At 41.5% G+C, this 27,556-nt stretch overlaps 1 protein-coding gene across 5 annotated transcripts; it reads right to left on the reverse strand.

Annotated features, from left to right (window-relative positions):
• Positions 1-419: 419 nt before the first annotated feature.
• On the reverse strand, positions 420-27,189 carry LOC125006944 (solute carrier family 12 member 6-like). Of its 5 annotated transcripts, XM_047583480.1 has the most exons (29): positions 27,025-27,188; positions 24,013-24,763; positions 20,321-20,415; positions 18,898-19,026; positions 17,546-17,692; positions 17,405-17,459; positions 14,657-14,787; positions 13,446-13,672; positions 13,243-13,361; positions 12,986-13,165; positions 12,140-12,304; positions 11,133-11,231; positions 10,870-10,927; positions 10,607-10,781; positions 10,248-10,366; positions 9,278-9,376; positions 9,074-9,193; positions 8,783-8,887; positions 6,516-6,684; positions 6,198-6,393; positions 5,947-6,116; positions 5,726-5,857; positions 5,399-5,506; positions 5,055-5,111; positions 4,494-4,517; positions 3,207-3,281; positions 2,838-3,073; positions 2,620-2,753; positions 420-1,968 (listed from the first exon to the last, which is right to left on the reverse strand). In XM_047583480.1, exons 2-29 carry the CDS (start codon positions 24,233-24,235, stop codon positions 1,877-1,879), a joined length of 3,639 nt encoding a protein of 1,212 aa, XP_047439436.1. In that variant the 5' UTR covers positions 24,236-24,763; positions 27,025-27,188; the 3' UTR covers positions 420-1,876. The 5 variants fall into 5 exon arrangements, with proteins under 5 accessions (XP_047439436.1, XP_047439443.1, XP_047439451.1 ...); XM_047583487.1 differs by lacking the exon at positions 27,025-27,188 and having other exon boundaries at positions 24,013-24,812; XM_047583495.1 differs by lacking the exons at positions 3,207-3,281; positions 4,494-4,517.
• Positions 27,190-27,556: the final 367 nt, after the last annotated feature.

The following is a 27,556-nucleotide window of genomic DNA, read 5'->3' on the forward strand; positions in this document are numbered from 1 at the left end:
TTTAACGAATGAGATCATAAACATCCAGTGACATTCTACTACAGATATACATTTTTGTTTGCAAAAGATCACACATTTGCAACATTTCTTTCAAAATTGCTTTATTTATTCCTGTATTTTTTCAAGCAAGTTTTTATGATTCCTTTTTATATTAATGTGATTTAAAAAAAGATAAAACTTGGGATCTTTTTTGTCATTATGTACAAGCAAGAAAAACAATGTTTATGAAATAACAGTGAACATAAAAGAATCCCTGCACAATAACACTGTAAAAAAAAAAAAAAGAAACAAAAAAAAGAACAAAGCATTAGAGCAGACTCTACAGAGCTCCTTAACTTCAGCAATAAGCTCATGAGCTCTCATTCACACACACACACACACACACACACACACACACACACACACACACACACACAAAGCAGGATGTCAGCAGGTTTATTTCAGGTGTACAGTGAGGTGGAGAGTTTCAGGGTAACAAGCTCACACTACGCAGCACAGCAAATATTCTCCTGTGAAGGAATGGAATACACAACACCGTGCAAAATGAACACATGTATTGCTCATATGCCCACAAACATTTTACACACATGCAGTGCAGTGGTCCTCTCCTCGATGGTCCAGTGTCAACGTTTCCAAAACAACAACCGAGAAGTTTAACCTCGCTTTTTTTCCCCCCCTCTACGCTGGTATTGCCCTACTAACAAGCTAACTATTCACATGCAGTCCAACATGGGGCCAGCTTACGGCACAGAGAATTTATTTTTGGATTGGTTTCAAGTTGGTTTTCTTGGCTGACATCAAAAGATATGGTGCGTAAACTTCATCCTTGTATTCGTTTAAGGAACCAGAGTTATTGCTGTTCCACATCTTACACCACATTGTGTCAGAGCAGAATGCTGGGGTCCAATAGCCAGGCAAAGATATGTGCCACTTGACAAGTTAGACATTATAATGAATAAAAACGAGAGGAAAACAGTATCTCATTAATTTGACTAAATCCGTGAGAAAAATTCAAATACTTCTGCTGTGGGTTTTTGCATATTAAATATGACCCATCTTCTTGCAAATGTGCCGTGGACAGTACTAATTTTAGTCACAAGTTTTAGTTCATGATGATTTGTGCATATCTGACTTAAATTCAATGTTCTAATTCTTTTTGAAGAAATTAGCTTCAGTTCAAGAGATTACAAATAGCAGCTAGTCAAGAAAATTGCTCCACCTCGACCTTCACTGTAGATGAATCGAACCTTGAGGATATGGTGGACATGATATGTAGTAAACTGATAAGCTAAGGAGAAAACCTGTTCCTCATATGTAAGCAGGTTCATTCTATTTATCACCTCCCATGACGCAGTGTTACAGTTCCAGTCTTTACGTAGGACTGGAAAATAACAAGGAAAGCACTTCAGACATTCAGACTATTCTCAGAAAAACTCACATCTGCTTCCAAAATACATTCTGTACAAAAAGCAACCCTGAGTCATGTCAGTGGAACCACTGCTCTGTTCTGGGACGCTTCACGGCCTCTTTCTTATTCAGTGGTCCACCTGCCCCAATGCACTCGCTCCACACACGACTCTGGTCCAACAGGTGGATGACTGACTCTCACACACACAGCTGATCTCTCTCTGTTTTTTTTCTTTTCTTTTTTGCTCATTCGTGGAATTGTATAGGCATTTCTGCAGTTTGACATACGTGGAATGAAAACCGCTGTCATGACAGAAAAGTGTGAAGATGAAAGGAAAGTTGGGGTGTTGGGCGTGATGACTGCTGCTGCAGTCAGTGACAGTCTATCTTTATGGGCCCCACCATCTCCCTTCGCTCACTTCTGCTTCTTTCTTTTTTTTTTTTTTTTATGCTTCTTGTCTCTATCCAATCAGGAGTAGATGGTGATGACTTCGCTTCCTCCTCCTCTGACCAATAGGACACGCTCCAGTCCTTCTGTTAGAACCTCCAGGAACTCCATGTCTGGTCAACGAGTCAAAGAACATTCCCACACTCATCACTCAGAGTCTAATAAACTCAGTCATGACAAATAGGTAAAGCTCTGATTAGCTAGGCATAAAGTCTAATTTGATATTTCATGATGTGACTTGATCATTTTACGACAGCTATGCACCAGGTTTTGGTCCAACATGGGCAAAACAACATATTGTAGGTGTTCTTAAAGGATTATCAGTTCGCTATGTCCAAACCAGGATGTGTGCACTTATGTTCTGTCCAATCAAATGTCTTCTTGAATGTTTCTGCTTGTGTTTGTACAAGACACACATAAACACACTCTGTTATCCATTTCATGGGAACTTAACTCTGAATAGCTAACCCGGTGTATCATTTGTTATCTCTTGTGAGAACATTGGCTGATTAGCCTACTGGCTAACTGACTGTGTGTGTGGGAGTCCTTGACACTCTCTCAGGTCTGTGTAATTTTTGGTATTTAAATCTTGGTTTTAGACATTGAAATACAAAATATGTTTATTAAATTAAAAAAGAAACTTCTGTCCTTTAATATATGAAAAAAAGTAAACTGAACAAAACGAGTAAATAAGCGTAATTTGATTGACATAAAACTGATTTTTGTAGGTAAAGAAGAAGACAATGTTTGGTGTTAAAGGATACAGTTCTCGTCTCCCTCAGTGTTCTTGGGGGGTCCTGGCATGTTGAGCAGGACAAGCCGGGCATCATGGGATTTGTTGACTATGACCTCGTTGAGTTTGACAGCAGTGTGCATCCGCCTCACATTGGAGTGATCCCTGAAGGAAAAACAGGATAAATGGAACAACCTTATTAAGCCACTATAATCCTTTGACTCCAGACAAATCAGCTGTTAGACTCACGGCCTGATGCTCAGCATGTCTCTGAAGCCCTCAGGCGTGGAGCAGCCAGAGTGCGCTGCTCTGTACTGCGATGTCTTCTCTTTGGTCCAGGTCATCTGAACGCGGCGCTGGTGCTCGTAGCTGCCGCCGCCTCCACTCGCCACCCTCTCTCGCTCTCCACCATCAGTGTCGTCATCGTCGTCCGAGCCGATGCTCGTCAGGCGCAGCATGGAGTTCCGGTCTTTCACCAGCTGGGCCTGGTTGGTACAAACACAAAGACACTCCTTCTCATCTGGTTTTGAACGCCCCTCTTCCTTATGCGATGCCTCTGTGTTCTACACCAACTCCTGACTCTTACTCTTGTTTCCCTCTTTCCCTGTCTCTTTGTACCTGTCTGTCTCTGTCTCCTTTGGAGGTGTTTGATGTGGGGACTCCAGTACTCCTGTACCTGGGGGAAAGATACACCTACAGACCACACAAGGTCACCTAATGTACTAAAACCAAACACAGGCTGCATCTATTGGAGCACTGAGGACAACTACAGGGACACGACACCATTAGTGCTCAATGTCCTAAAACGACCTGAGTCAAAGGGCGTCTGAAATACAGAAATGATTCAAGTAAAGAGTCAAAGACAGACGAGATGAGAGAAAAAAAAGAAAGATTAAAATAATAGAGACATTCACCTCTGTCAGTTTAGAGTGACAGGCTGCTTAAAGGGCTCATTTGAATCAGGTCAGCACAAAATCATCTTTTCACTACACAAATTGAATCCTTCAGAAATAAATGTCAAATTAAAGAAGCTCAGCACTGAATACAGAGAATGAAGCCCTAGTAACAACAGTATAGACGGACACTACAGTGGATATATGTGTGGTGTGTGTGTGTGTATTTATATAAACACCCCTGATGAAACAGGGCTTAAAATAAAGATAATGTGAATTTTTGTACTGTTATTTAAAATGATACAACCCATTTAACAACACTGATGTCTCCAATATGACACATCTCTGATAAAAAAAGACGAAAATAATCTAACTACATAGTTTGACACTTAGTTGAAGTCATTCTTCTGTTGATGTAGACGTGAGCTTTGTATCACTGCCAGGCTGAAATATTCTCTTCATTTCCAGCTTTCTAGCAGATACCTCAGTGTTCATGCAGCTTTTCATAATTTCCTCCACTTTCAATAAAGTTACAGCCCCAGCTAAAGAAAAAGCGCCCTCAAAGCATGATGCTGTGACCTCCATGCTTCACCATGGATGTGGGCTCTTTTTGCTGATGTTCCATGTTGTTTCTGCACCAAACAAACTTTTTAAAATGTTGGGCAATAACTTCAATCTTAAGTCTGCAGCACATTTTCTGACATAGTTCTGAGACACAGGATATGTTGTTGAAGAGTATCGCCGAGTTGAAGCAGCAGAGGTGTACAGACTATTTATATCCACTGTATGTACTGCACATATTTTTTATTATACAGTTATTTTTTTTCCACCAATCCAAAGAAAAAATTCCAGAAACATCTAAATTCTTTTTCTGAAGGGTTCTTCTGCTCATGGAAGTTCAGAGGATTTCACTGACTAAGAAAACCTCTTTGCTTTCATAGTGTGTCCAGCTATGAGTCTATGTCTAAACTGCTCTACTGTCTAAACAGCTGTCACTACTGTGTCAACTTACATCATCAAAACTCCAGCGTACCCTCTGAGGAGACCAGTGGCAAAAGAAGATGACATGAACTTCAACAATCAACATGTCCTTATTGTTGTTTTTTTTTTTTATAAGTTCCATGGAGTGTGAACTAAAACCTATTTCCATGTCAGTATCTTGTGTATTTCCAGGTTACTGTTCAATATGTTTGCACTGTCCTCAGACTTCATCTTTGTAAGTACTACACCTGGTGTTACTTTTGCTTTCATATGCCTCTCATCCTGTCCTTTGTGTTTTTCAAGTCCCTCTAGTAATGGAAATCATTACTTTCTTCCACTTTTTAACTCAAACGGTTTGTCCAAAACAAGTCTTTTACCCTTTAAATTCATTAAATCACATTTAATACTTAGTTAATTTTGATAAGATTTTAAGAAAAAACATTAAGTTACTTTTTCTATTTCATCCTGAAAATACACAACTTCCTTCTACACAACTATCTTTAAACTGTCTCACCAACATCTTCTCCAGTGAATAATGTTTCAGATTGATAAAACTCATGAACTCACAGCTGGCCGTAACCACTGACCTCACCTGAGACCTTGTAGCTCCACCTGCCTCTGGCCTACTGCTGCTGCTACCAGGGTTTCCCTGATAAAAATGATGCACGACATTCACAAACAAATAAGATGGGTGTTATGGCTAATCTTGTACATAGGTAACATTCATAATGAGCCAAACACCGCTTGTAGGATCATTTAATTAAAACATTTAATCCACTTCCTGGAGTGGCAAACACTGAGTAGCAAGCGATATGTAGCTTTGAGGTTGTTAAAACTCCCAGTGGAGACTTGTTAAAGAAATATTCTTGACTCTTTAAATGTATAAAATGAAGGATTATGTCTGCCCAACAATCTCACAATAGGATGTAAAGTTACCTCTCTTTCTCGATCTGATTTGGACAGTCGCATCTGTCGTAGCATCTGAGACCTCTGCTCCATCATCAGTGTCCTTTCATAAGTGTACGCACTGATGTCACTGTCATGCTGAGGAGAACAGAGGACAGGCATAGTCACTGTTCAATAATCAACAGTGTAATTTACTGTTTGTGGGTTCATTCATTGCAAACTCCGCTGTGCAGCCAAACTCAGTCCAAACCCAAATAACTTCTAAAGTCTAGGATTTGGACATGGCTTAAACTTTCCACTGGAATACGATAATTTCACATTTAAGCTCCAGACCATCCTAGATATTTGTGAGCATACCATCTCCACTACTTCCACCTCAGCCTCTATGCGTAGGTGATAGAGGAAGGTTGCCAGATCTTTCTTCATCTGAATTGAGTTATCCTCCATCTGGGCCACTGTAAAGATTCGCATCCCACACTTCCGCCACACCTGAGGAGATAAGAATGTGAATAAATGTAGGTAGACAGAGACTGGGAGTTATTTTTCAAATTCTAATAAAAGAGATAGAATTTTCCAACCTTGTGTTGGCGCAGGAGGAAAGGCAGCAGCATCAGCATCCCTCCGTCATGCACGATCCACCAGACGTCGATGTAGCCCTCTGTGCAGGGCTCACTGTTGCTGGGGAACAGAGAGATGTTTTTGGGCACCAGCAGCGCCAGGTGGGCTGCTGTGGTCACCCGCACCGTGTCTGTGAGGAAGAGAGAGGGCGCCGTTAGCCTGCTACCTCCCAGTCAAAACTAGGAACCAAGAAAAAGTCCACTTCACTCACTGATGAAGGTCTTCCAGGCCTGTGGGTCCTCACTCTGCCTCCAGGCGTGAGGCCAGCCCATCACCACTGTGTTGGGTTTCATTCCCCCCAGACCACTGGACTGGATCATGTGACTGATGCCTTCACGTGGCTTTTGGGCCACGATGCACTGACAGAAGCCTTTCACACGCTCCTTGTCCATGAGGTGCTTTAGAGTCTGATGGAAGAGAAATAAAAGGCAGCAAATATGAACCTGACTTAATTGGAGATTTCACAAGTTTTACAATACTTTTCCGTGCTTTGTGACAATTGGAAGTCTGCAAAGATAAATGTTCCCACCTGTTCTGCTGCGAAGGCCTCTCCAAAGCTCTGTAGGAAGTTGCCAGAGACAACAGTGCCAACAATAGTCAGGCCTTTTCCTGCTTTTAGCTGGCTAGCAAATGTCAGCAGGCGAGGAGACTTGACGTGGGCGTCTTCATCCAGTTTTAGCAACACCAGCACCTGAGGCCTTAAGAACAGCCAAGATGTAGATGTGTATTAATGGACATGAATTCTCCCTGAATGTATTTATCAACTGAGCTTTCACTTTACACCCTGAGAGGAAAGACTTTCTGTTTCTATTTCTATACATAATCAAGTACTTATATGCATATATTATACCTATACGATATATATTATATCTTCTTGTGTGTGTGTGTGTGTTTATGTATGTATATATATATATACACAGTGGGGGAAATAAGTATTTGATCCCCTGCTGAATTTGTAAGTTTGCCCACTTCCATAGAAATGATCAGACTCTGGTTTTTATGGTTGTTTACTGGTTATGGGTATAGACAGAATATCAGTCGAAAATGCATAAAAAACACACAATCTAAAAGTTATAAATTGTTATGTATTTTATTAAGGGAAATAAGTATTTGATCCCCAACAATTCACTTAGAATTCAGGCTCCTACAGATTGGCTGGTGCGCATGTGGCACACAGCTGTGCTCAGTCAACTAATTACCAATACTCCTGATCTTAACTCGTCATGTATATAAAGCACACCTGCTCTAAGAATCAGTTTCTTACATTCCAACTTCTACAGCACCATGGGCAAGACCAAAGAGCTTCACCGCATTATGGGGCCAATGAATGCAGCCATGTACTGTAACATCTTGGACAAAAACCTTCTTTCCTCAGCAAGAACACTGAAGATGCCTCGTGGGTGGGTTTTCCAACATGACAATGACCCAAAACATACTGCCAGGACAACAAAGGAGTGGCTCAAGAAGAAGCATATTAAGGTCATGGAGTGGCCTAGTCAGTCTCCAGACCTTAACCCGATCGAAAACCTGTGGAGGGAGCTGAAGCTCTGAGTTTCCAAGAGGCAGCCAAGAAACTTGAAGGATTTAGAGACTGTCTGTAAAGATGAATGGGCCAAAATCCCTCCTGCGCTGTGTGCAAACCTGGTGACCAACTACAAGAAACGTCTCATCGCTGTGCTTGCCAACAAAGGTTTCTCAACAAAGTACTGACTTGTGTTGTGCTTGGGGATCAAATACTTATTTCCCTTAATAAAATACATAACAATTTATAACTTTTAGATTGTGTGTTTTTTATGCATTTTCGACTGATATTCTGTCTATACCCATAACCAGTAAACAACCATAAAAACCAGAGTCTGATCATTTCTATGGAAGTGGGCAAACTTACAAATTCAGCAGGGGATCAAATACTTATTTCCCCCACTGTATATATATATATATAGAGAGATATATGTACATGCATTAATACATGTTTATATATTATATATTGCAATTATGTATGCTCACCTTGCCCATGACACATTTGTATATATTTGTGTACATTATTATTATTATTACTATTATTATTACATACTGATGGTGATGCCATTAATAGTACATACTTTTATTACCATCATATACTCTATTATATATTATATTATATACTATTCTCCTATTATATTATATTATTATATTACAAACTATACTACTACTATATACTGTTTCTTTACAATAACACTACCATCATATCATCAGGACTACTGCCCTCATCCTGCCACTGCACCTTATCCACCTATGTATCTTGTGTTTTTTAAGTGTCCTTGTCCTATTCTGTGTTTTTACCTTTGCCTTATTTTTATACCTTAGTATTTTATTCTATTGTATTTTATTGTACCCAAATACTGAACTGCTGTGACAACCTAATTTCCCTTCAGGGATGCATAAAGTAATCTATCCATCTATCTATCTAATATTCGAAGAGAGCAAATCAGCACATTTATCATTTTGTCTTGTACATGTTTGACTGCAATATTGTAATATGAATCTGTAGTTAGTGTACTCTTCTACTAACATGTTTTTATTGTGCACATGTAAAATCTAAAGTCTTTGCTCACCATATACACTATTTAGGTACAGGGACAGGTACTTCTAGGCGTTAGGATATTTCAGCATTTTATTATTACTAAGGATTTTAAGCAATTTTGCTTTGCATATTATGTGAAAGGAGTCCTAATCAATCAAGCTGGACTAGGTTATAAAAGGTTGAGTGTAAGTTTATGTAGAAAGTGATTGGTTAATGATTGTGTGTATCAATACCTCCAGTTCTTGGTGTGAGGTGGTCCCTCTTCCAGCCTTAGGAGAGCGTAACGGGCAGCGCTGAGCGACAGGCCGCGGATCCCATCTCCCCACTCCTTCTCTGCTCTGATTCACAAACATGGAAGCATGGAATTAATAATATAATATTATATTTAGAATATAATATACACTCTCTGCCCACTTTATTAGGTACACCTATTCAATTGCTTGTTAACACAAATAGCTAATCAGCCAATCACATTGCTGCAATTCAATGCATATAGGTGGGGGGGAAACTCCATGGCAACATACCCGTGATACTCAATGTACTTGTAGATCATGCCGGCGATCACCATGGCAACAATTGCGTAGTACCAAGAGGATATGAACATGAGCGCCAGACAGATAGTCATCCCCAGAAATGACAAGGTCCTGGACAGAGGAGCACCACAGTTACACACTGATGTGTGTTTACGTTTGTTGTTTATTTGTGGTGTGAATTTGTGTGTTAGATACCAGTGGTAGTAGGAGAAGCGTGGCCTCCAGTTGGGCGTCCTCAGGAGGGTCTGGAGCGCACAGGCCAGGTTCACAAACAGGTAACACATCAAGAAGAACCTAGACAGAGATAGAGGAATGAAACTGAAGCCTCTGGAAGAAGAAAGACCCTGTACAGACCTGCTTCTTTGAGTATTATGTCGTATTATGGCCGGTCTAATAGGTGGTTTAAGCTTCTGTGTCAATTTGATGGTGAAGCTACGGCGACAGCCCAGACCTACGCTGTAGCCTGACATGTACCTTCAGAAAAGTAACACTGACTGTAAGAGCTGTGATTGTTCGTGTGGTTGTAGTGTATTTCCTTAGCTGCGCTTAAAGGTGTGAATACACCCACCACACAGAGGACTCATTTGAGTGATCTGATCTCAGACCATGTTTGAAGCCAAGATGGCATTCTATTAGTGTGAACACAGAGTTTTGTATCTCTGATTGAGAGAGAAAAATCACCATCTACTCTAAACGGATTGAATGTGAATATGATGTACATATTTACCTGCATGCGTTTAGTTAACAATCTGTTCTTGCTGATGTACACAGGTAGCCAAGTGGTCGTGTCAAATTCAGTCAGTGCAGTGGCAAGACTCCTGTTATAACCTGAGTTTTGTGCAGGTCATTAAAAGGACTGACATCGGGCTGAGATCATTAAAGAAATACTAACATAACATGTTAGTATTTCTTCAGCGAGTGAGAGTGGCTTTACGACTTCCAAAATATGTAACGTCCCTCCAAGTTCATATTGAACTGCACTAAAAATGATGTAGCATACAGAGCCCAAATCTGACATCAGACACTGAGTCGAATTTAAACTTCCATCTGGCTCTTTGTGACTGGATCACTGAGAACGCATTCCAATAACGAGGTCTGAACGGACCGAAACAGATACTGGGACTGTTCTAACCTTCACACATATACACACACAGACGTATCTCACATTGTTAAGATGGGAGCCACCAGGTCCAGAGAAGCAATGAGAATCCCCAGCTCAGCTATCAGAGCTGTCAGCAGCAGAGCCCAGGTGGGTTCCCCGTTAGCTTTCCCATGGCCAAACACCTGAAAGAAACACACAAAAATAAAAAAAAGAGTGAACATGTTTGCATAAGTAAATCACACTGAAGCTGCAGCCTTCATACAACAAATTGACTTTTTAAAGTCAGTGATCAGTGAGCACTGCTGGGGCCATAATCCAGAAGTTAGAAATGTCAGCCAGGCTCGGTGACAGATTAGTAGATGGCAACTATTTGGTCAATATTTTGAGTCCCTGCATTTAAAATGAACATTTGCAACTCTAACCCGGAGGAAGGGGATGATGTTGTCCTTGGCGATGGCCTGCAGGAGGCGGGGAGCGCCAGTGAGCGACTGGAGGCCTGCGCCACATGTTGAGAAGAAGGAGCCGATCACAATGACCCAGGGACTGGGCCAAGCCAGAGTCCCCACCACCAGGTTTCCTTTAACTGAATCACCAAACCTACAGAGGGAAAAAAGAGTTTTTATGAAATTTACTATGGTTTTAAACCAGTGAGCACTGTAAAAATAGCGAGAGCAGATGTACTGACTTGTCTCTGAGGACGACCCCTTCGATGCAGGCTCCAAACAACACAACACTGCTCAGGTCTGAACGGACGCCGCTCAGGAAAACACATCAGATGTATCCAAAGAACTTTTAGCGCAACAAAATAAGAAAAAGATTCAGCTATTTGGGCTATTTCACTACAGGACACGTACCAGTGAACACAGATGATCTAGAAATCAGTCTTACATTGTGTTTTTTTACATACACTGTTTGGGAAGTTAACTGTAACACAGCATGAAAGGATACAAACAATAGACGTGGTGAGGATGGCGAGGATGGTTCCAATAGGGATGGAGCGCTGGGCATCTTTTAGATCACCTGATCGGTTGGAACCAGCCATGATTCCTGCAGAGGTAAAGAGTAAGTTATTAGTATGGAAACAACTTCCTGTTAGGGCTTGGCGGTATCCCAGTTCATACTGCATCCGGTATTTTTTTTATTAAGTATTATGGTATGAATTTTAAAGCTGAAGCCGTCCTCGAAAATGTCCCCAATCTTAGGTTTTTATGAATGAGAAAAAATTATTTACGATAGCCGGTTCTGCTGATACTGACATTACAGGCATAGCAGTTTAAATATGAATAAATACGTCAAAATAAATGAAACCGGAATTGTCCCTGTTTCGTCATTTCATCTTGAGAACATTTTAACATTTAACTTTTTTTTTTTTTTTATCTCCGAGCTGTAAATGTCCCCGGACTTCCACACCAGCAGGCAGCGCTAACACAGGGCCATGGAAACCAGTTTTACTACTAGTGTGGGATTATTCTACAATATTTACTCATCACAGTAAAACAGTCCATCCTTAGTCAATCTACTGTATTAATTCCTCTCTCAACCAGTAGAAAATGTTATGCACGGAATAAAAATACAGTGATATTGTCAAAATTTAGAAAAATACCATGATAGACGTTTTTGGTCAAACCACCCAGCCCAACTTAATGCTACTGTTATTTATAATAAATAACTCTGTTCTGTGTTTTATATACAAACTTGATTTTAGAGTGACTAACAAACTATTTTTATATGACAAGTGTTAAAATACACTTCAACACAGAACATGGATTTGAGAATTGTCAATGGACAGATGCATACACTTATTGCAGAATCTGTATCATGATCCACAATCAATATCACACCTACTGTGTTCTTCCTAAATGATGCATTAGCAAACAGATGGCGACGTTATGTGCGCACATATGTTTATATATTTCAGAGGTCGAGGAAGAGCAGAGAAAAGAAGGAGGTTGTACCTGTGACGGAGGGGAAGAAGATGCCCACCAGCAGTGTGAAGGAGGTAGTGATGTCAGCAAACACGTACAGATGCTGATTGGATGCAGGATGTGCAACATGAGAGGAGGCGAGGGAGCTTTTCTCAACCACGTCCCCTTTACTGAGATAGGAGCTCCACACGTTCTCTATTAAGAAGAGGTACAACAAGTTGTCATTGGTGAGATTCTGCATGTGTCCATTGGCTCTGCACGTTTATGCTTCAGCTACCACAGTTTATATACAAATGTATTTATGTCCAATGCATGTATCTTGTGGCTTTACGTGTCTTATTCAAATGTGTGGAATTGTTTACTAGTGAGGACCACTGTGAGCATCTGGACCAGTGTGTCCTGCACCGACAGTACAAGCCGGACCACTGCTGTAGCTAATTCAACATGTTGAAAACGGTTTCAAAACAAGTCAGTGTTTCATAACTGCAGACAGTATCAACAAGTAGCCTCATGCTGCAAATTCTGAATCTTTTAGTCTACTTTTCACTTCATTTAATGTGGCCTCCAGGTGGACAGTTTAGTTAATGTAGTGACAACATGCAGATTTTCTTTTCCTGGTTGAAGAAGAGTAGGAACAACTTTATTTGGTTGAATGACACAAAGAACTTGCATTGTTCGGGAAAAAAATGAGAGTGTGGTGGGATGGGGAGACTTTATAAAACATGCATTTTATCCAGAGGTAGACACTCTCATGCATGTATGCAAGATATGATGCTACAGCCATCAGCTAATTAGCTTATCTAAAAAACGAGAAGGTTTCTGGAGTCTCCTGAACATGTCTGCCAGGACGTCACTGCACACAAACACACACTGTACCTGAAATGATCCCACTGGCCAGGCCGGGGATTCCTTTAATCTCAGTGAAATTGTTTGATGTGAAGTATTCGTCGCAGGTGGCGTTGAGTTCTGGGCTCCCACAAAACTCCCTCCAAAGATGAGTGGTGTTCACCTCAATGACATGGGTGGGGCCAGGAGTCATTTGCACTGTGCTGTTTTCTACCGGGAAGAACAGAATGTCAAAAACATGCTGATGATTCCTGATCACAATATGCAAGTAAAGAATATAGACCTACCACTAAGAAAAGTTTGGTTGTCAACGCTGTAAATCTCTTTGCTCTCCACGACTGTTTTCCTACACTGGTTGTCACGAACATCGTGGCCGTTGATGGTTCTATTCCCCAGCATGCACACACTGTGGGTGGAAGCCACTCAGGACAGTCAGAACCACGACAGGTCTGGTACCGTGTATTTCTGTACATGTGAAATCAACACTTACGGGAAGTGTGGCTGATGGAAGGCAGAGAGGAGCCCCCCGATGTAGATGGAAACGATGGATATGATGACACAGGCCAAGAAGATGGAGGCCAGTTTGTTCACGTACTTGACACCCACAAAGACCAACAGGGACATCAAGAGGAGGCAGATGGTGCCGTAGATACGCATGTTGTTCAACATAGCTGCTGCTCCAACTTCAAAAATGGCTGCCTTAGGCGCAATGTACATCTGACGGAAAGAGTGAAATGAGTTAATACCCCTAATATGCTCCTTGTAAATTCTTACAGTGCAACAGTAAGATGTAGATCATATTCTAAATCTAAATTGCAACAGTTACATCCTAACATTTAATATTAGTTGTTATTATTATTATTATTTTTTACTATTTTTAAGTCCTTTGTTTGTGGTTAGGACACATTCTTCTAGCTTCATAAATTAACTCTCCATCTTTCCTAACTTTGATGAAAAAACGTCGGCCTAGATGATGTGTTCACCAAAACTCAGAAATTTCAGACTTCTGATATCACAGTGTTAACGTTCTTTAACTTGGAAGAGAAAAAATAAGTTTGGTGTATTGTCACCATTTGCTGAACATAGGCGTTTTTTAGTGGAACCACATATTCATAGCTCATGTTTCCTAAATTGTCAGGAATCCAGCATCAGCTGCAGCTGGATCTCAACCAGCTGGTGTTTTCCAAGACACGCCCCCATCCCACCTGATGGGCTAGTGATATTAATTTGGCGAGGAAAAGCTGTGTTACTCTCATTCCATTAGAAGGCGAACTCAATTAACAGGTCGAACCTGATAACATCAGGTTGTTGTTTTTTTTCTAAATGTTGATCTTTTTTTTAATTTGTGACCAAACACCACACGTCAGAGATCCGGCACGCTGCCGGAATACTTTAAGCCCTGCATTCAATGAACAGGCTTCATTCAGGATATTACAAAGGTATTTACTATTCCACAGTAGACAAAAACATTAGACCTGTCAGAGCAAACAGGTCAGAACATGCTGACATTTAATCTTTAAATGGTATGAGAAAGAAAGCAAAGAATTACTTTGGCAAAACTTAAATGGACCCAATAAACAGCTGAGTAATCAAATCTGTCCTGAAACAGAAATTTTAAAGTTATAGAGGAACGTCTGGAGAAAGAATGTTAACTAAAACTACACTGGAAAGCAAGGTGACACGAACAAAGCTAAAACTCACCAGAAGGATCTCGATGGCTCCCAGGATGTACATAGCTCCAGCGAAGGTCGTGCCCAGGTAGAAACAGAGACCCACCGCCCCCCCAAACTCTGGACCCAGAGATCGACTGATCATGAAGTAGGCGCCTCCCGCTAGACGGGGAGGAAGGTAGGAGGAAGAGGAGGACAGAGAAAAGGTGGGGGGGGTGTTGTTCGTATGGGTTGAAAGAAGTGGAAATGCAGAGAGATGCGAGATAGATTGTAAAAAGGAAAAGAATGATGAGAGAGACAAAAGAGAGAGGGGGTGGATGGTTAGTAACATTATGATGTCACACGTTAAAGGGAGAGAAAAGAGGACAGCTGTTGAGAGAAGTCATCCTATGCTTGTAGAATAAGCATAACATTCAATATGACACAGTGGGGGAAGACAGAGCAGATTTCTGGTCAAACAGTATCTGCAAATGGCTGTTTCTGGTCTCACTGGAAGAACTAAGTTAAGCTGAACTCACTGCCTTGACTTGTGGCAACACTCAACTTCCAACTACCCTGTTCATCAGTGCATCTGTTGTTTGTCGTCCCAGGCTTGATATGGATAAGTTAACTTACAGACTGCGACACTCTCGTTTACATGCAGAGCTGAATCGAGCTATGCTCAAAATCCGACTTTCTGAATGTGGTCCGTGCCCCAGTTCACATGCAGCGGAGAAAATTAAATAACTCACGCGAACATGTCCTCCTCCTCCACACTAGGTGGCGATGTGTGTTCAGTGGGTTAATACCACGTTTACGGCCCACTTTCTGGTTGACCCATTACGTCATATAATAAACAAGAGTCGTTCATGTGGCAGACCGGTGTTCAAACAACAATTAGATGGAAAAGAGTAAAACCTTTTAAATCTTACATACGTAAAGTGTGTGCTACTTTTGATGCACTCAGCTATCACTCAGGTGGTTCTTCTACCAGCTCTGTTTACCTGCTTCTTCTGCAACCAGCTTTCTTGGGTATTTTTGTTCCAGGGTCATGCGCCAACGCATGGCGTACATGAGTTCTGATTGAGCGTACACATGCCGGTGAAAATCAATTTCCAATCGCATGATCTTAATCGGATAAAGAGAAGTCGGATAAATTTTAGTCTGAGTAACATGTTTATGCACTTAAGTTGTCCAGTTGAAGTCAGATTAAGGAAATAATTTGTTTTTTTCACATGCTGACACTTGAGTCTGGAGTTATTGGGTCATTAGGGAACCACTAATTGTGAGGACACCACCCAGGTTAACTACAACAACATCCTCTCATTACTTGAATATTGGCTAAGACTGAATGAATCATCTCCAAACAAACCTCAAACAACTCCTTTGTTATAGTTGTGTTACAGTTTTAGATGCCTCCATCATACTTTTATGAATCTAGTTAACTAGATCCTGCTGGATATGCACTGTATGGAGATGAGGCTAGGCTATCAAAACATATTGTTACAGAATTAAACGGAAAAATAAGGTAAATTACTTTCAAAATGACAGGATTAATTGTCATTGAACTATCAACTCAGGCCTCTCTGGGTCGGGCTCCACTAATGAGGAACAGAAACATAAAAGGCCAGGAGCAGAGGGGGTCATACCGCAATGAAGCGGTAAATGGACGGAAGGATTTAAGACTTGCAATGCAATGCAAAATATGCTCATGTGTAAGACTTTTAAATATTGCTTAAATTGGGATTATCAAATGTGAGACTTTTTAAGACCCTGGGAAGAACACAGCCCTGACTGTGCTGAACTTCCTGGTATAAACAACATTACAAAGCTGGTCCTCCAGGTGAGCTAAAAGCAAACAGCACACACGATTTGCTGATACGATTTGAACCAGTTCTAAAACTTGAGTACATGAGGGAGTCGTACCAGAGTAACTACAAAGCTCAGACTTCAGTGTTTGGCTTCAAAATGCAACTCTTTACATTTCAAATAAGTCACGTTAACAAAAATAAAGCGCTGGCTGCCGACCTGAGTCATACATGCTTCAAAAGCCGAAGCCAAGAAAACACGTTCATTATGGAGAAGATGCCCGAGCTGAGCTGTATTTGAGAAGCCAAACACTTCATTTGATCTTCACATTAACCACAGTGAACTACATACAGGATTAACTACCATCTGAAACCAGATGGTCAGAGCATGAGAGCTTTAGAACAGGCATGGAATGAAATGTCCGACGGCAAATGTGTTAGACATGAATTCTCTATGTTACAGAGCGCTGTCCTTCTATGTGCAATTATCCAAATGTCACATGCTAGTGGAGGGGAATAAAAAGAAGAAATCACTCTACTTTTTACTTTATTTGTCTAAAGGCTGTTTGATGAAGGATAAGGTTAAGTAGTAGTAGACAAATATTCTGGGTTTCTAATGTATGTACAGACAAGAGAGAGAGAGGCAGACGGAGGGAGAGACAAGACAAACAGAAATAAGACGAGTTAGAAGAACATGTTTTCATCAGTGACACGACCACAGAGATGAGGACTAAGGGAAGCGGTAAGGTTCAGCTACACAGGTCACATGGCTGGGTAACACAAACGTGGATTATTATAAAAGAAAACATGATCAAAAGTCACATACTGACACCTACATAGTGGCCAGCACTTGCAAGTCTTCACCTCTGTATTCACTGCTTGGGTTTTATAGTAATGTCACTGTTGGTGTAAGTTATACAAATAAAGTACAGACGGCTTTCAATCCACACAAGGAAAGAATGAAAAGAAAAGAGTGAGGAGTGAAGGAATACCTGGCACTACACCATTTGTGGCGATTGCACTCATCGATATTGCAGTCAGCATTGTCTGTAGAGGAGAGAGAGTCACATCAATTTCAGAAGAGTTTTTTTTCATGCGTCTCCATGTCCATCCACACACGTGCAAATACTCACACAGCAACAGCATATGAAGACGATGCAGAGGGCCTGCAGCACGCCAGCTGTTCCCACCACCCACGTCAACCGCAGGAACAAGATGACACCGAATATGTTCTGCAGACACGGCAGGTACACGCCCATGAATGTCCCCATCTGTGGAGACTGCAAACACGACAAGACACAGCAAATAAGGCGGAGCACGTTTGCCTCAGGTGGGCTACACAACAAGTGACAAGTTTCCAGGAGGGACAGAAACTTGATCCAACAAGTGGTTGTAAAGATCAGTGAAGCTGGAATCAGTGTGGCCAGAAACGCTGAGAACTTGGCTCCATCTTCGTCATCTTCTTCTAGTCAATGTCAGGAAAGTCAGGAGAAATCTTCTTCTGTTACATTTCCAACAGATTCTACTTCACGGCAACAGGACCACTTATACAACAATGAAGCATAACATTATGACCACGTTCCTAATATTGTGTAGGTCTCCTTTGTGCCTCCAAAACAATTATGACTCATCAGAGAGTGGACATGTGTCTTCTGAGGGCGTCCTGTGGTGCCTGGTAACAGAATGTTGTTGTTCTAATGTTGTTGCTAAACTCTGTGTCAGGCTGCATCCTGCTGGGTGCGGCTAACGCCATCTAGGAGTGTCATTGCTATCAGGTGAACTGTCACATGTATGACCAAAAGTTTCCCAACATAGCACTGAACTGTCCCAAGATGGTCGATGTTATTTACTTCTCCTGTCTGTGGCTGATCAGTGTGTATCGTATCACCAGACTTATGTCCATGCTTGTATTGAACACACCAAGGGGGGCAGAAGGGCAGATTAAAAGTGTTTTGTTTGAACTCTTTTGGCAACGACAGCAGGTAGGAAACTGGAAATTGCTGTGAACCGCCACAACAGACTGTCTTATCCAGGACAAACAGTGTGGTATCAGCAGTCAGGGTCACATCCTTATGTACTGTCAGGGGCAGGAGTCAAGAGTCATATCATTTGAAAGTGACTTGATGATAAGCAGATGAATACAAGAGCTCATTTTTACAGACATGTCTCATTTCTTTGTATTATTTCAGCTGCAGCAAGTTCATTTTTAACGGCACAATTGTGATAACTATAGTTTCAACTTCGTACCCATTGCATCACAATTGCAACCATAATCATCCCTTTGATTATAATTGCTGTAGTTAAGCAACACTATTCAGCAAGGCAAAGTACATTTGAGACCATATATAATGCATAAATAGATTGGCTAAACATTTTCAGTTTTCATTGGAGGTTGTTCTTCTGATTGTTCTGTTTTACTGCACTTTTACTACACACAGTTCCCCAGTGAGTCTTTTAAAATGCTGAAGAACGTAGTGTCATGTACCTTGCTAGCTTTCTTCTTCTCGCCGATGCTCTCGGCCTCTTCGTGCTCCTTGGCCCCCTGCGTCAGGTTGGTGTAGTTGGCCAAACGGCTGAGAAGAGAGGACACCTTTGGCCGAGTGTCCATCTCCTCCTGTTGGGAGGAGATGAGAGAGGGAAGAGAGGAATGAAGGACACGAAGAAGACAGCAGATGAAGAACAGCTACAACAAGAAGAGAGTATGAGTTGGTCCATACGATGAATGACGGAGGAAAGAAAAAGCTATTTCTAGTAGGGATGCATGACAATTATCGGCCCGATATCTGGAAATTATGACATCATTCCGATAAGTCCAATATCACGACTTATCGGCCCGATAACATATGATATATTTTTGTCAGGGCTGCAGTGTGAGTTGTTGTTGTAATCAGGCGCTTCCCCTCCTACATGAGACCTGCACGGCCTGCAGTGAATGCTGTGTTCAAGTGGCGTCAGTATAATCGGGAAAAACAACCTTCTGACTCAAAAAATACATGACTCCCACATGTCAGAAAACAACTGGTCAACTCTTTGATAATTTTGGTAGTAGCTGACTGATATAACGTCTCATCCACAGTACTTTACTCATTGGATGTTACACTTATGTCATAGAAACATGAACATAAAAAGGTCGGGGAAACGACTCGCAAACGGGGAATTTCCATCACCACATGAATACATCACATCCTGCAAACGTTTCTAAATATACAAGATGGCGTCAGTAGTGAGAAAGTGTTTTTAAAGTTTTCGAGGAAGACAGTTCGCTGGCTGAGTGCAAATATGTTTAAAGAAAATACCACGGGGACGGAGAAATAGCACCAGCTTCAATATGTTGAACCTGAGAAGAACCTAAAACACAACCATCAATCGTGTTGAAAGCATCTAACTTGTGACAGTGGTGCAGAATTTTTATTTTTGTATTTATGAGGAATGCAATTTTTCCAGTTCGTGTTTACATTTTTATTTACCAAAAGTTGTTTTGCATAGAATTTATTTTTTAGAACTTGTGAAAGGCACTTGCAGGTCTAGAGGACTTTATTTTGTGATGTTCATTTGAAATATCAAATAGTTTTGTTTGACCTTGATCTTTCAGTAAATGTTTGCTTGCTAATAGTTTTTCATCTGAAAAAACTAATTCATTTTAAGAGTCAAAACTGTTTGTTCATTGGTCGTTCTTATCTCCAGGTATGTTATTGGTTATTGGTATCAGTTTCCAAAAAACGTTTTGTGCATCCCTCATTTCTAGAAAATCTTGCAATCTATAAAAATAAAAAGAGTCTATGCTTGGCTCCTGTGTTGCTGACAAATGACCCGATTTAATTTGGAGCTTCTGTTTATTTTCTATCCATGTATGTATGTGTGTAGTATTACAGCAAAACAGTAATTATGTAAAAAATGAAGTGTCAAACCTCAAATAAGGCCAAGTTTCTGTCATAGAAGTCATCATCATCCACGCCATGAGTGTTGTTGATGTACACACTGGAGATTTTGGAGTTTCCATCACCTAAGACAGAAAAACAGATCATGAAGAAGAAAGGAGGGGAGGACCTGGTGTTTACAGCGTCTGATCTGATCACAAGCACACAGCTTTCAGTGCAGGTGTGAACCCACCCAAGATGCATGGAGATCCGCTCACTAACAGCTCTACTGAATGTGGTCTGGACCAGTTATAACCACATTCTTTCAGCAGCGTATTTTGAGAGAGCACCTGTTTGTACGACATTATACTGCACCCTATAAAACGTGTATTTATGTACAGAGAGCAAAACTGTGACTTGAACTGAAGCGGAGCAGAAGAGAGAATGTGGAGGAGCGTTTTTATGCAAAGTGTGAACATGTTTACTTAATGTTAATACCAGTTAATCCCACATTTGGAGGTGGTGTGAGCCGCTACTTTATATAACCACTTTCTTTCACCAGTGTGGCCACACGAGTGTCCTGGTCACATTGGTGGGCCACCGACCCCACTACTGAGTCTATCATACAAACAGTCAGTGCAGCAGTGAGATTACTCCACATATGGATGATTCCCTGATTCAAATTATACTCTGAGCTTCCTGCTGGTCTCTAAATAACTGCCACCATCATTAATATCAGATGTAAATGCATGAACTTAAAGCAGGACAGTCGTGGTCAGATCACTGAACAGGGCCTCCTCCAGCTTTCTCTACAGAGACACAGTTTGATGCAACTGCCACAGTGTCGGTGGCTCAGTTGAGCTTCAGTCAGCACAGACCTCTGCATCAGCAGCACCTGAGTCAGCAACATCACTTCCCTCAGTGCTCCGCCACACTCACGCTAACGGATGCCACAGTACTTGACAGCAAGACACTCAGATGTGACCTCGTACCAAACATGAGTCTTTGGCAAAGACAAGGGAAAGAAATGAGGCTGGTCACACTAAAATCTTTCTTGTTCACTTCAGTTCCCCAGTCATTTCAATTTTAACTGATTATTACATGCAGACATGCCAAGTCATATTTTTATTTAAAGAAAGACTGGATTTCTCCAAATTGGCAGCCCCCTCAGTCCCATGATAAAAAGGAAACAGAAGACAGTTTTTTTCATCATCTTATGAAATTGTGGATATTTTTAGTTTAGCTAAAGCTTGAAAAGCCCTTCAGATGAGTAGAAGATGTTGTAACTTGTGTTTATAAACTGTGACAGGAGGGTGTAAGTATACTTTGATACATTTTCAGATAAAAAAGACTGGCATCCTCGTCTTTAGCTATAAGCTGTAACCATGAATGAATAGTCCAGACAAAAACTGGCCAATCTCCAAATGTCTAAGCAACATATTATCTTACTGGACGACTATTTTTAGAACATCAGTTAGTTTTGCTGAGAACAAAACTCAATAGCTACAAAGAAATGAAGTACAAGCATTTGGCTGGTGGGTGGTGACTTCCCATCCTGCTTACAGTCATTCGTTTGGCCAAAGATAGTGAGTGTGAACATTAGCACTGACAAGTTACTAGCAGATATTCAGTGGCTCGAGGCTGGTATGGCCGGTACTTCAGAACCTCTGAGTGGCTGCTCATTCATTTCATTTCATTCGTTTACTGTGAATTAATGCTTCAAATGTGTCTTTACAGCCTCGTTTGGTGGATCAGTGCACGTTCAGACATAGACAGAGACACAGACTATGTTTAGACACAGCCATTTCTCCCCCATTACGTTCAGTCACTAACCTGCTCACCAGGCTGTTTCTATTCAGTTTGAATGACTTTAAAATAAAAGGATATACTGTATCAACCTCAAAGATCCACCGCAACTAAAAACTGTGAGTTATCACCAGCGTCCTCTTAATGCCTCAGCTGTTATCGACAGCTTTCACACCCAGTTAAACACAAGGGAACACAGCTGTCTGTTTGAGTGTGCGTTCCCCAGGAGGAGTCCTCCGCTCGAGACAACCACACCTCAGCGACCGGCGAAGCAAAAAGCAGCTGCAGCCAGATGTCTCTGCTGTTGTGTTTGTTGACTGTATGCAGCTAACTTTATTACTGCCAGAAAGAACAGATCACAGGACATGTGACCTTTCTGAAAATAACTCCTCCTGCCTCCTCTCCGTCGCCTTTCAGCACTCGTTCACTGTAACAGCAGCGTTTTTCTTGTCAACCTGCTGGCTTTTCTATTTCAGCTCGTCTCTGTCAGTTTGGGTGAGATGTAAACAACCACTGCATCAACAACAACAGCCTGATCGAAACTCAATCGGATTAACAAGCTCCATTTCTATTTATGGAAGCTTATTAAGGAACGTGGGGCATCCTTACTACTATGCAACCGCTTAAGTGGATCAGCGTAGCTAATACAGTTACATCTCACCACTGTTATAACCCCCTAGCTGAGCCTGTGAATCAGCACAGCTATTCTTAAACACTTTTGGAAACTGCATAATTGCTCTCCATATGAGAGCTATTAGTCAGGAGCTTAACATCTAGACAACGGACTGTAAGTGAAAAGGTTTCTACTGTCAGCGACCACTAAGTAAAGAAGTGGGTGGGGTGATAACAGCAGTGGGGGAAGTGGAACCTGCACAACGAACACAGCAGCATACAGTTATCTTATTGTTCCCTGGGTCAATGGAGAAGTTAAACCACTTTGGAAACCTAAAGTGACCACCCATTTAAAATCCATTTAAAGACACAGAGGGACATAAAAGCTACTTAAAAATACACTTTTAGTTTTAAAGCAACATGAGGACGATTATGAAAATCACTTTTGTCTTTTTTATTTCCCATGAAACCAATGATATTGCCAAAGGGTTATTTGAATATCGCTCTGTGCGCTACTCGACTACCTTTGGAACAGTCGCAGGAGTATAAAGATCTGATAATACACTTAACTAATCGCAAAACCACGAGCTGACACAGCTACTGTACTGTACCAGATACTGCACACTACATGCTGCAACCCCAAAACTTGTCCCAACATACGCACAGTAATGTACTGAAAAATGCCTCTGGTCTGAACTAGAAGGCTCCACCTGTAGACAACACAAAGACTTTAGCTAACAGCTATCTCTACTGCAGATAGCAGAAATGATTTATTGGGTGTGGTGATGCATATTTTGGAACAAACTGTGAAGTGTCTTTCTCGCTGAAATCTCACATGTTGAGATACTATTTATCTCCACCCTGCATTAATTATGTTAATTCTGAAAACTTCCATACGAGCAGTGACAACAACCAACCCGAGATGCTGTTTGTGTCTGACCGTCAATCTTTGATTCAGTGCGATGTACCAGCTAACGAATGGTACACAACAGCAAAACTAGGTCGACAGACGCTCGCCCAGAGCCCCGTGCCAAACGGCCGGCCGCTGTCTTGGTGTGTCACGGCCATTAAACAGATCCAGTAACATTTACGTCCAGCTGCCCTTCCTTTTCTGCATGAGGTTTAATGACAACTCAGTATTTACATGTCAGACTAAATGCTGCTAAATGCTGTCCCCCATGATGAGACACTCCTGACTCCAGTCAGGTCCACCATTAAACACAATGTATGTCTTATTCGTATGTTGCCTGGCTCAGTTATTTTGAGGCCAACTATAAACAGTAAGGACAACAGATTACATGTATGTGGATGTGTGCATTGTTCACCTTGCTCTATGCTGCTGAGCTCCGGTGTGTCGGCCCCTCCTCCTCCTCCCGTTGTTGTCGCTCCTCCCGATGCCTCGCTGAGCGGGTCACTTCGATTGACGCTCTCCCTGGAGCCGAAGCGCACCCGGGCGCCGGAGCGAGAGCTCATGTCCGGCGACATGTCAGAGAGCCCCGGGAGGTCCTCCGCCTTGGTGGGCGTCACGGTGAAGCGCACCGATGCCATGGCAACTCACTTGGAAAAGTTAGAGGAAGGGGAGGGGGTGCTGTGTGGGATGCGGGAGAAGAGGGATGGGGTCGGAGGAGGCACAGACTAGCTAGGCTGGATAAGCTGAGCTAGGCTATCTTCCAGCTTATGGTGAGGTGGCGGCCGCCTCGGCAATTTATTCTTTTACTAGTGAAATTCTCCATTGAAGCAAACTGGTCGTCTCCCACCAGGCATGTATAGGAAAAGAGCCTCTGTCTATTCCAATGAGGGTAAAAACCCTTCACGACTCACTGAAATTTAGCTCAAGATGAACAAATCCTTCACTATAAATATGTGGACATGTAGTGTACTAGTAGCTATCAGAGCTGATAAGTGCACCTACACAAAGAGTTGCTCCTCATAGTTTTAAGTTCCATCTCTACACAGCCCTGAAACATCATTTCTGAACTGTGCACAGTATGTTTTTTTTTGTTTTTTTAACCAATAATTTGTCTTTATACCTAAAATATGCCAGTATCAGTGGTCACAATCAGGGCAGAGGACGCCCTGGTGGAGAGAGGGAGGGGGTGTTATAAAGGACAGGATGGGAGGGGAAGGATTGAGAGAGACAGAACGGTATAAAGCAGAAATTCAAGTTAGAGAGCCCAAAGTGACTGCATGAAAAATTAAATAGCATCTTAACATAAAAAATTAATAAAAAAATGCAGTGTGCATTTCTGATTTTCTCAGATCATGTATCATATTGGAACAGGCAGCATTGGTGTCAAAACTTGGAGTAAAAGATTTGTCGTTTGTTAAGAAAAAAAAACATACAGCTCTCTGGAAGTGTAAAACAATAACCCTGATCCTCCTCACTTTGGTCCCATGTGTCTTCTGAGTGCAAAGTCAACTGCCCAATTTACTCCCTCATCTCGGCGGGGACACGAGAGGTGGATCCAGCTGAATTGTTGTTTTTTTGCAGAGTTCATAATTTAATTATTAAAAGGAGAGCAGTTCCAACCGGTTCTGCCAGTAGCTACTGGATATTTTCTCTCTGTCGTAATGCAAAAGCACGCCATGTCAGGCTAGACATTAATCTCCCAGAGCATCTGAGCGCCACCTCCTTCTAGTCGAACCAGTTCCACGTCTGCACCGCTCCCATCACGGTCACACAGACAGGACAGCGTGTCTCATGTGTAGTTCACCACAGTGTGTTAACAACACACTGACAACGCAGTTTATTCTTTTGTGATACTAAGGCAGAGGGTGCTTCCCCCTTTTTTTTCTTTACTGCAGACATTTTTTATTACAGACTCGGCAACCATAAAACCTCACATTTTGTTCTCCTTTCAGACAACTCGGCTCTGATTTTTGACTTTTAAAGCTCTTGTTTTGTACGGGAATGTTTCAACGTCGGCTGCAGAGATGAAAGGCTTTACGACTAATATATTAAAAAATCACAGTCGCCACAGTTATTATTTCTAATGTATGTGTGTAATTGTCTTAAGTTTCTCGTGAGTAAATACTGGAAACATTACTTGACTGTAAAATAATATATTAGAGATATTAGAGAGGTCTCACCGGACGCATCTTTTTGAAAACGCAGCTCTTTTTTTTTTTTTCTTTTTGCCTTTTCCAGCTTTTATTTTGCAGGGGAATCTTGTCCATTTGGAGCTGCTCAGATGAAATGCCTCATCACTAATTATTTATTCCTAACATGTCAGTGATATGTGATATGACAGTCATTTGAATGCATAGCGACTGCAAACAATGTCAAAACTATGTCATATCAGACTGATTTAACCTGGGCTTTGATGATTACTTATCATCAGTTGGGGCTTATATATCACTTTGTAAGTAAATGCCTGAAACCCTGCTTGTTATTCGGACGTCAAATAACATTGAGTAGCCTACTTTTTCAGAGTGATGTTACAGACGAGTTCACCAACCTCATTCCTAAATACTGTTAGAATTATTATGATGATTACGTCAAATTTAGTGGCTTTGTTTTTTTTCTGGCCCCCCTGCTCTCTTAGCCATTTAAAGGGTTTATTTAATGCAACTGTCGTTTAAGATTTAAGAACTTTAATTGCTTAATTGTAATTGCACACAAGTCATTACACACATCAATACATATATTTTAAAAAATACATATATACGTGTGTGCAATAAATAACACGGAATCCAGAGAGCAGGACACAGACGAACGCACCTGCATTGATTAAAATCCACTAATTAGTCTTTAGCCCTTAATAATATAAAAGCCCAGATGATGATGATGATGATGACGATGATGATGAAGAAGATGATGCTCGCCTGCTAACCGCCGCTCACTTCCCATTCTAAGCCAATTAAGCGAGCTATAATAATTCTGGCTTGAACCGGTCCGTAAACGCCTCCCGGTGTTATGGCACAGGCGAGAGCCGGCGTTGTCGTAAAATTACGAATTATTCTCAAAGACGACGGAAGACTACATTAAATTCGTGACAAGAGGAAAATGCGGCGTCTGTGTAAAAGCTGCGCTTTGAGCGTTATCCGTAACCAGCTGAAACCAGACAGGCGCGTAATTGTTTCTGGGGATAAACGGGACGAGCAATTGGCTCGTCGCTGGCAAAGTTGAGGTTTTCGTTTAAATCCTCGGTCCCGTAACGCTGCAGGTACGGCGGGGTCGGACCGGGTGAGGCGGTCGCTACAGTCGGCGCAGCTAGCCGAGGCTAACGCTATGAAAGCCAGGGGCTCTAGCCATGCCGCCGATAAACTGTCAACTCCGCAGACCTCCGGGTTATCTCACTGACAGACACACTGAAAACATCACACAGAACGCATACCTGGCTCAAGTTCCCAATATAGAACGCCTCCACCGCGCAGCTCTATTCTGGTATATCTGGCAAGATTTGGCTCCTCTCCTAGGGTTTTCTCGGCACTTTTTTTTTGTCCAACCGACCCAACAAAAAACACGCGAGTGAGCTCCTCAGGTCCTAGTTTCCTTGCCGTCGTTTCAACGTCATGCGCACGCGTACTAACTTCCCCGATCTGGGAAATGTAGTCCGCATTGACCTAAACACCAGTTTTAATAAATACGTAAAGAAAGGGCAGTAATTATTTATTCCTCTAGATACACACATCAACTCACTACTTTTATTACGCTAAGTTTCATTAATAAAAATTTAATGCAGTTTTACATTTAATTATCATTTTCATTAGGACCTTTCATGGGACAAATCATCCAAGCCAAGTAACTATTTGTTAAATTGTATTGTTAAAACCACTTCCACTAATAACAGCAATTGTTTTACTGCAATGACAGTAATAACTCTGTAACGCAACATCAAATACAAGAATACATTTTTTAATGAGTAG

This window comes from Mugil cephalus, chromosome 1 (genome assembly GCF_022458985.1).
Source record: "Mugil cephalus isolate CIBA_MC_2020 chromosome 1, CIBA_Mcephalus_1.1, whole genome shotgun sequence".
Lineage (NCBI taxonomy): Eukaryota > Metazoa > Chordata > Actinopteri > Mugiliformes > Mugilidae > Mugil > Mugil cephalus.